The following is a 9,685-nucleotide window of genomic DNA, read 5'->3' on the forward strand; positions in this document are numbered from 1 at the left end:
ATATCCAAAAACAATTAATATAGTAGAAATCTAAATTACAATTTGACTAGATATATTTAGGCACCTATATTTTGGATTTTTTAGGAATATTGTGTACGATATTTCATTGTTTTGGCTTGAATAATAACATTAAAAAAATAAGATTTTTCTTAATTTTGCGGGGCTAAAGGGATGGTGTATTGGATATTAGAGCCTTAATCGCGACTCTAAAAGTTAGGAAACACTGATATATAGTTATAATCGACCGCTTGCTATTTTATATATTATTGTCATTTTATAATATTTCGATTTTATAGGATAGCAAACATTATACTATTGCTATCCAGGGTCAGTCCTAGCTTATTGAGTGCCCTAGGCAAAAACTAAGTTGCTCCCCCTTACAATTATTAACATATTACATTTAAAACGTAAGATGATAATAATTTAAAAATTGATGACAATTCTAAAATTACTTGCGTACAACATTTTAAAAGTTATAATAAATCAAAATGACTACATAGTGGATTGTAAATATTTAATAAATTCACGCATTTAAGACCTAAAAAATTGTATTGTAACATAAAATAAATAATTCTAGTGCAATTGACATGTTGTTGAAAATAATTTATAATTAAGTTCAACATAAAGAAGTAAGTTATAAGCTTAAATAAATAAAGGGTATTCTCAAATATCATCTGACAGCGTGTACGTGGTTGCATATACGCGCATATAAGCAATTTAATTTTTTAGCAACATTGTTTGAAATTTTCTATGCTCCTATTGGCTAGAGCTGCCTGTGTAGCCTGCACTGTTGCTATCGGTGCTTTAGCAGATATATAAATGGCATGAAAAAATATAAAGAATTGCAAATGTCGATTCAGATTTGGCTAAATAAAAAAAAAATAGAAGCGTTCAGTGTTGTGTTTGCGAACGCGTATCGCGTATCGCGCATGGCCGGTATCTGTCGCGTTAGAACTCGTCTGGTGCGGGTATCCCTCGGCGGCGGCCGAGGGACATATTTTGGTGAAAAAGATTCGCAGAGCTGAGCTGAACCTTCGGTGAGTTCGGCGGCATTTCCGTCGCCCCCTCGAAATCGGCGGGGAAGCAGCGCCGCCCGAGAATCGCGTCGTCCTCCGCGGCCGATATCGGAAATTCCGATGACTCGAAGCACTTATCGGGCTCTTGTTTATTTGCGTCGCAGTCGGCGTCGGCGCTTCGGCGTTCGCGGGAGCTTCGCCTTCGACCGCGGGGACGCTCGGACGCTTCCGGTTCGGCCGCACGCTGTTCGTCCGCGGATAACCTCATCGAGTTTCGGGGGCGCAGCTCGTCCACCTCGTCCGCCTCGTTCGTCTCGTCCGCCTCGGTGAGCGCCGCGCGACAATCGCACGAGTCGCCGTCCGCTTCCGGAGTTTGTTTTCATCTTATTGCGCAATATTTCTCCGCGAGATTGCGCAATTACAAAATTACGCTTTATCGCGCAATCCGTCCCAAATGACAACTAATCGTTTTCGGTGACAGTCGAAAAACAACAAACCGACACAAATATGTGACAGTTTGTAAACAATGCCGCCATTTTAATTATTAAACGGGAGTTCAAAGTACGATCGTTTTTAATTAACATTTTTGTGTGTTTCAAATTCCCTATATCGAATTGTGTTTTTCCATATAAATTACATACACGTGTATATGTAATTAAAAATAAGTGAGTCATAAAAGCTAATGGATTGGACGTGCAAAAAAACTGCATTCGAAAGATTTTTATCTTGATATTCCTATTCATTTTATCAGTTTTAAATTTGCACAATATGCCCAACAAATTAAATGCTCCAAATAAATGTGCAATGTATTATTTATTCTAGAAATATCTAGTGTGAGCGAGCGTTGGTTAGAACAAAAACTTCAAACCGTTATTTTTTCGTTCCAGTTCAATTAAAAAAAATCAGTTTGGTTCCAGTTTTCGTTCAGGACAAAGTAATGTTTAAAATTTTCTACCATAATTTACAACATTTTATTTATTCTTTTGTAATAAGCATACTACACAAATTGATACAATAATATCTTTGTCCATGGTTAAAGCTATTTAATATGAATTCAATGTTCACATCTTTAGAAATAGGGAATCTATGTGTTTCTATTGCCAATTCTTTACCTCTATATCATCTTATCTTTTCATCGAACGTCTCACTAGATGATTGAAATTGATTTCTCTAAAAATTGTTATTTGTTCCAAATATTTTTCAAATGTTGCACAGCTTGCAGTTTTTATGACTGCATGTTTGTTGTACACATATCGAACCAAAATGTGAAGGTTTTCAGAGCGACGAACGAAACGGGATATAGCACATTTGACAATGTTATGAGCTCAACCGAACAAGTTGGCTCTAAAACATCATAATAATGATAATGAACTACCAACATGCGAATGACAGACCAACCAGTTGTACTAATCTTTAGCCTTACTACAGCAATAACAACGTTATTGCCATTTGTCAAAATAATTCTTACCATTTAATATAAGTTAATATTTATTATTGTGTTCTGACAATAAACTTGGGTTTTTTCCTCTTAACTTTTGAAAATTATGAAATAGAAAATTCTCTTAAACTATATTCCTTTTAATAATTTTACTTTCATTTCAAATGCTTTAAATTTTGTAAACTTTCGAAAATCTGTGGTATTTTTTTATTGATTGTTATATTTTATTTAGGTGAGTCTTTCCTTCTATGGCACATAATTGGTTAATCGCCATTTTATGATTAAATACAATCAGAGTTAAAATATGTGACGAATTCGATTTTTAACACTCCACCAAAGAGTGACTAATAAACGTCGTAAACATTTAATAAACAAACCTTGTTAAATCATAAAGTGCGCAATATTAAATAAGAATTTAAACATTAAAAACTGTAAATATGATTTTTAAAACGACTGATAACTTATTAACTGGATAAAAAATAAATTTATAAATATTGTTTAACACTAGATGTACGACAGACAGTATTTTTTTATGATTTTTTATATTTGAAAAATACAAATATATCACCACTATTTTTTTCCGGAAACTTCTTATTTTTGAAAATCTAGTCACTATATACCTATTTTTAATTGCACTTATTAATCTAGTGCTCAAATATTGATTTACTTTTATTCGAAAATACATGTAGATATTGTGTGATTCATGCTTACAATAGGAAATACCCAGATGTGTGATCGTAATTTTTTTTGACACATGCTTAGATAATGGCGGATGCGATCACGACGGGGGTCCCCGCCATCGGGGTGGGAGCTAAAATCGTCAAAGAAGGATGGCTGTACAAGCGCGGCGAGCACATCAAGACGTGGAGACCTCGCTACTTTATACTGTTCGACGACGGCGCCCTGGTCGGCTTTAAGAGTCAGCCCGACAAAAACAACTACAACGATCCCTTAAACAATTTCACAGTCAAAGGCTGCCAAATAATGCCGTGCGACCGTCCCAAACCGTACACGTTCACAATACGCGGCCTACAATGGACGACTATTATTGAGAGAAGATTTCACGTAGATAGCGAAAAAGAACGGTAATAAATTATAAATATTCGAGCTTTAATTTTAATGGTTTAAATAATTTTTGCTTTATTGCAAAACAACAAATTATATCAAATCTTATTGTAATGCAAGGTAAAAATGTTACATGCCTTTAGTCATATTGATTTTAATGTATTTTTTTAGAGAGGAATGGGTCGAAGCTATACAGTTTGTGGCTAATAAGCTCAAAGATTCTGGACCGGCACAAGGCGTCGTTTCCGGGGACGTCGAGATGGGTACCGAAGGCATGGAAAGTGATGGCAAAATTAATAACATAAATACACAAGGAACATCCACTGGAAAAAATAGTGGAAAAAGGAAAGTGGTATGTATGGTTTTAATGACTCGCGTTACCCAAATTGACATGTTGTAATTTATTTTTAAATTTGTTAGACCCTTGAAAAGTTTGAGTTTGTCAAAGTTCTCGGCAAAGGCACTTTCGGCAAAGTAGTATTATGCAGAGAAAAGGAGTCGGGAAAACTGTACGCTATGAAAATACTTAAGAAAAATGTGATAATACAAAAAGATGAAGTTGCTCATACGATTACAGAGAATCGAGTATTAAAATCGACCAACCACCCCTTTTTAACGGTAATATGAGCTCAATTGTTTTTATACAAGTGTACAATATAACAATCATTATTCTTAACAATTATTATTTTGTTGTTGCAGTCTTTACGGTATTCATTTCAAACAATCGATCGAGTTTGTTTTGTTATGGAGTATGTCAACGGTGGAGAGTTATTTTTTCATTTAAGTAGGGAAAGGTATTTCACCGAAGATAGAACCAGATTTTACGGCGCCGAAATCATATCTGCCTTAGGATATTTACATTCAGAGGTAGCGTTTATATTTATTTATATAATCGCTCAGTATTATTGTTACATGATTTATTTATTTTTAGGGAATTATATATAGAGATTTGAAATTAGAAAACTTACTCCTCGATAAGGACGGACATATAAAAATTGCCGACTTTGGTCTGTGCAAAGAAGAAATCACATATGGCCGTACGACTAAAACGTTCTGCGGAACACCTGAATATCTAGCCCCTGAGGTATTCAATCGATTTTTTAAATCTTTGAGTGATTGTATGTTTTTATATTATTTTTATATTTTTATTTAGGTTATTGAAGATAACGATTACGGTAGAGCAGTCGATTGGTGGGGAGTCGGCGTAGTTATGTACGAGATGGTAAGTTCATCTTCATTTTTTAAGGTGCTGCTCTTTACGCATAAATAAACAGGATATAAAATAGCATTAATTTAATTTATATAGTGCTTTGTAACATAATGGGTAATATCATTTCATCGGGGACATCATTTCAGTTTTTTTCAGGGGGGGGCAAAAGTTGGCCAGTCAGTTGTCGTTCATATTTAGATTTCATTAAGATTCTTAGTATTTTATTAAAAAACATGCATTTTTCTGGTCAAGTTCAATGGGGGGGGGGGGGCAAGTGGGGGCACTTGCCCCCCCCCCCTTGGATTTGGGCAGAAAAATCCAAACAACATTCTTGTTGAGAATCCACGTCAAAAGCAATAAAATCGTGCCGTCACATTGGAAACGCTCATTTATCTAGTGTTAATATTAAGACTAATATAACAATATTATTTATTATTATTTTATTAATTTATTTAGCTTAATAGGTAATTTTTACAAATATTACGACTAACAATTAGTGAGATTGGAATGAAGCATATCTAAACTGAATTTTGACCAATACGATAATGCAAAAAACAATTATCCCTTCTCAGAAGTCAAAAATCTACGTCAAAAGCATTGAAATCGTGACGGCGCCGACGCGATTTTATTGCTTTTGATGTGGATTTTTGACTTCCGAGAAGGGATAATTGTTTTTGCGCTATACTATTGACCAAAATTCGATTTGAATATACTTTAACCAATACTCTCATATTAGAAGTCTGTAGTAAAATCGGTAAGGATAGCTATCATATTTTTAAAATGTGTAATATCAAAGTGCAGAAAAACTATAGAGCAAATGCGAGATGCGACATCTGTCTGTACTTCTTCCGCTTATTTTCCACTGAGATAAGTTGGCTTAGCTTGTATTTTGGACTTGACCTAATGAAAGTTCTAAAATATATATCTACTGGTGAAAATGTATTCCAATATGACATGTTTTAAAATATATTTTTGGAATAGATTTTTTATTGTATTGGATTGTATTTCTATCTGAATGTTTTATAGGTTTGCGGAAGATTACCTTTCTACAACCGGGACCATGAAGTCCTGTTCAATTTGATTATCACGTCGGAGGTACGATTCCCTCGGCAGTTGTCACAACCGGCGAAGAGCTTACTGGCAGGCTTGCTCGCCAAGAGTCCGTCTACGCGGTTGGGCGGTGGGCCCAATGACGTGAACGAGATAATGGGACATCCTTTCTTCAGCGCCATCAACTGGGTCGATCTTGTTGACAAAAGGGTATTTATTTAACAGTTCAGTGCGAATATACCTGCAATTTTTATTATTTTTTTATATTGTTTGACAGATCTTACCACCGTTCAAACCTCAAGTGAGTTCCGAAACGGACACGTGTTACTTTGACTCTGAGTTCACCGGCGAGAGTGTAGAATTGACGCCGCCCGAAGGCGGTGGCGGTCATTTGGACCACATACAAGAGGAGCCACACTTTCCGCAATTTTCCTACCAAGATACGCCGTCGACGCTCGGCAACTCGGTCCATGTATCTTCCGCTTCCTCACACATGATGCACCATAATTAGCACACTTCACAGATTTACTATATTTGCATACTATTATTATGATATTGTCGGATGAGGACTGCATTTAACGTACCTTTGATTTAATACTCTGTTCAATTGGTGATCCGCACTCTTTCCGACTAGATTAATTAATCTAAGTTCATTCCGCAGTCGAATCGTATTGGTTTATATATCTATATGTGTATCTATTACTCGATTTATTCGGCTACGCGAACTGAACTTTGATTCTGACTTGAATGGAACACAGTTATCGTTTTGTTGTTGGTTTACGTTACAGAATCGCACGCCTCTTTTGCACATACCGCAGTGCCATAAATATTGGAATGTAGGTTTCGTATATATATATGATATATAATATAAAAGAAACTCAAGTTTTATGGCTTTCTAATAATGTTTAAAATAATACTAGAGTTTCTTGTAATTGCCATTGTCACGTTCAAGTATCAGTTCCTATTAGTTACGCGTCGTTTACAGATTTTTGCAAATCTTACACTCTGATTAAAGGGGCGTACATTTCGTAATGTAAACATGTTTATTTTTGCATTTATTCATTAGCTTACACTGTACGAATAAACTGTTATTTTATGATGATGGTTTATTCAGGCTTGTTGAAGTGGCAGTCTGAAGGAATGTCAAATCTTTTTCCGAAGTTCTGATGTATTTATATATGTATATGCCTAAGGTGACTTCGTGTTTCGTGTGCATTCTTTATTTATCTGTTCTCCGATTGAAAGCCTAAGTCTATGTGTTCCATTTTCATCAATCGTTATGAAATAAATGGCCTATGAGGATGTTTACATGATGCATAACTTCATTCTGATTTTTTTGTACATGTGCAATGATTTTTTTATGTAACAATTGTACTTATATAAGGTTGAAATGGTTGAATAATTGTGTGCGTGTTTATCCAAAACAAAGACTTGTTCATACGACAATTGATGAGCCAGCTGTGATTGAGAAGTGCCAAACTTTACATCAATTTATTGTTCACATTTGAGTTTTACATTCTCGAGCGCATTTCTCAAATATATATTTGTATATTGATTGTGAAACATCTATGCAGTAAAATCAGAGTGAAGTCGTTCATTAGTAACGTTGCAGTTGTTCGAAAGTATCGTCTTCATCTATTATTTATTATAGTTTTTTATTGTTACAGTATGGTAATCGTTGACGCGCATTTTGTGCCTCGGACGCACGTGTTATATATATTTTTGTGTGCAAATTTTTTATGTACTGTGGATTCAAATCTTGACGTGTTAAGCTCATTATTTTTGTATATGAATATATAGGTTTTCTAAGGCTTTATGCTATCGATTTTCTTTAAAGAAAATCGTTTTTAAATCTGGTAAGTTATTTTCCCGCCAGGAGCTGAAATTTAAGGTTTGTTACTATACCAGTACAGAATTATTTTATTTCTGAGTTTAGAACGATGTTCTATAGAAAATCGGTAGATTGTAATTTACGTAAGGACTTTCCCCCTTTACTTCCCGTCGGACATATTCACATGTTGCAAATTATAGTTTGAATCACATTTTTTGTTGTTGTATGCTGGTGAAAAATTGAAGAAGTAAAAAGGAGTTTGCATTGATTTGTGGCAACAATTGGCTGTGGTTGTAGAGTAATGACATGTAGAGGATGTAAATATAAATTGAAAAAAAAAATATATTTTCGATTTAAGCGAGCAAGTGGCGTGCCTAGTATATAGAGATTAAAATTGACCAAATTTGGAGTTAGAAAAAGATGAAAGGTTTAATAGAAAAAAAGTGTGTCGGCGTGGTTGCGTGAATGATTAAATATATATATATATATATATACATAATAACATTTTTTGATATGAATTTGAGCGATTAATTTTTGGAACGATCGTCTTGTCATTAATGTATATAGATCTGTTGAATCTACTTGAAATGAAAGTAAATGTGGTGTATGAACATATAAATATATGACTGACAAAATTTATTTTTTCTTCTATTATTTGCATTGTTAAATTTTAAAAGGTTTGAATTCACAACGATGATTACGTAAACCACTGTTGAACGGAAAAAGTTTTTTTGAAAAAAAATATGTATACGATTCTATATTTTTCGAAGAAGATTATGGCTTATAAAGTCTTTGTGATGATTTGTCTTATTTTATGCTTGCGTTATAATCAACACGTGTTTAAGCGTATATATGTATTTATTATATATATGTCCAAATAGATCTTTATGGCATGTGGATTGTACAATTATTCGTATATTTGTAATATAATTAATTTAATGTTGTGCGGCTACTAATTTCATTAATTTTATTTAAAGTTTTTTAATTAGCCTCTTGCGAGGATCTCAGCACACCAGGTGTTTGATATGCTTTATGTGAGTGTGCGTGTGTGCATTTTGCATCTGTGGAAGTACACCACAGTCTATATATTGCTAAGTAATGTAAAATTTCACACATTTTTTTGGTGCATCGTATCAATTGGCACAGTTGTATATGAATATTTATGTACATGTTGATCTAAACGAAATGTGCATTATTTTGAATATGGGTATAGCATAAAATTCTGAACAAAATATGATCATTGCTGGGTATGTGTATAACCATACATTTTGAGATTTCAACTAACAGATTCTTTGGTTGTTCTAAGAATGTATCAATAACCTCTTTTAAAAGTGAGCTATTTTCGTTTATGTTGTCTTTCAGGAAATGGAGAGTTAGGAGCTCTAAATGACGTGCAGTTTAATCCTATGACAAGGAGCGATGAAGTCTTGCACATAATTTGATACATTTGTATTATGCCTTGAATAGATAATTCTTTATCGATAACATTTCAATCAAAATAATGTAGTTTCAATGTGTTGTATATACTTGAATAAGTACAACATATTGATTGTTTTTCTTATCTCGGTTACAGCATTTAAGACCACTTACTTATATAACATTTGTAACCAAAATATAATGTTATATACATATTCAAAGTTCAGCACGTTAAGATCATTTTGTATACACCTTATAGTTGTGATTTTGAGCCTTGTATTTATGTTTTAGTTTTTAGTGTTTTTTTTAAATCTAATTATATTTAAAATCACCTTGCAGTAAATTATATGAAATACTGGTAACATATATCTTTATGAATTTGTCGTCTATCTTTGATTTAGTTTTTAGTGTTTTTTTTTATTATTTAATTAAATTAAAAATAACTTGCAGTAAATAATATGAAATCCTGGTAACATTTATCTATGTGAATTTGAGTCTATCCTTGATTTAGTTGTTAGTATTTTTTTTATTATTCAATTATATTTAAAATTACTTGCAGTAAATAATATTACATCCCATATAACCAATAGTTGTGATTTTGCGCCTTCATCTCTAATTTAGTATTTAATTTTTTTTTTTATTATTTAAATGTGTTTAAA

General features: G+C 33.4%; 1 protein-coding gene across 2 annotated transcripts; it reads left to right on the forward strand.

The window, feature by feature from the left end:
- Positions 1-957: 957 nt before the first annotated feature.
- On the forward strand, positions 958-8,029 carry Akt (AKT serine/threonine protein kinase). Of its 2 annotated transcripts, none has more exons than XM_088194080.1 (9): positions 958-1,037; positions 3,217-3,539; positions 3,691-3,871; positions 3,940-4,137; positions 4,219-4,386; positions 4,451-4,603; positions 4,673-4,741; positions 5,756-5,989; positions 6,057-8,029. In XM_088194080.1, exons 2-9 carry the CDS (start codon positions 3,220-3,222, stop codon positions 6,288-6,290), a joined length of 1,557 nt encoding a protein of 518 aa, XP_088050206.1. In that variant the 5' UTR covers positions 958-1,037; positions 3,217-3,219; the 3' UTR covers positions 6,291-8,029. The 2 variants fall into 2 exon arrangements, with proteins under 2 accessions (XP_088050206.1, XP_088050207.1); XM_088194081.1 differs by lacking the exon at positions 958-1,037 and adding an exon at positions 1,169-1,342.
- Positions 8,030-9,685: the final 1,656 nt, after the last annotated feature.

Source organism: Plectrocnemia conspersa, unplaced genomic scaffold (assembly GCF_051122295.1).
Source record: "Plectrocnemia conspersa isolate PC_06_02 unplaced genomic scaffold, ASM5112229v1 ptg000010l, whole genome shotgun sequence".
Lineage (NCBI taxonomy): Eukaryota > Metazoa > Arthropoda > Insecta > Trichoptera > Polycentropodidae > Plectrocnemia > Plectrocnemia conspersa.

Bases quoted from the DNA above. Each gene is read 5' to 3' on its own strand.
- Akt (XM_088194080.1), top strand. From the start codon at position 3,220: ATGGCGGATGCGATCACGACGGGGGTCCCCGCCATCGGGGTGGGAGCT. The intron at 3,872-3,939 runs GTATGTATGGTT...TAAATTTGTTAG, and splicing joins ATAGTGGAAAAAGGAAAGTG to ACCCTTGAAAAGTTTGAGTT. The intron at 4,138-4,218 runs GTAATATGAGCT...TTGTTGTTGCAG, and splicing joins CCAACCACCCCTTTTTAACG to TCTTTACGGTATTCATTTCA.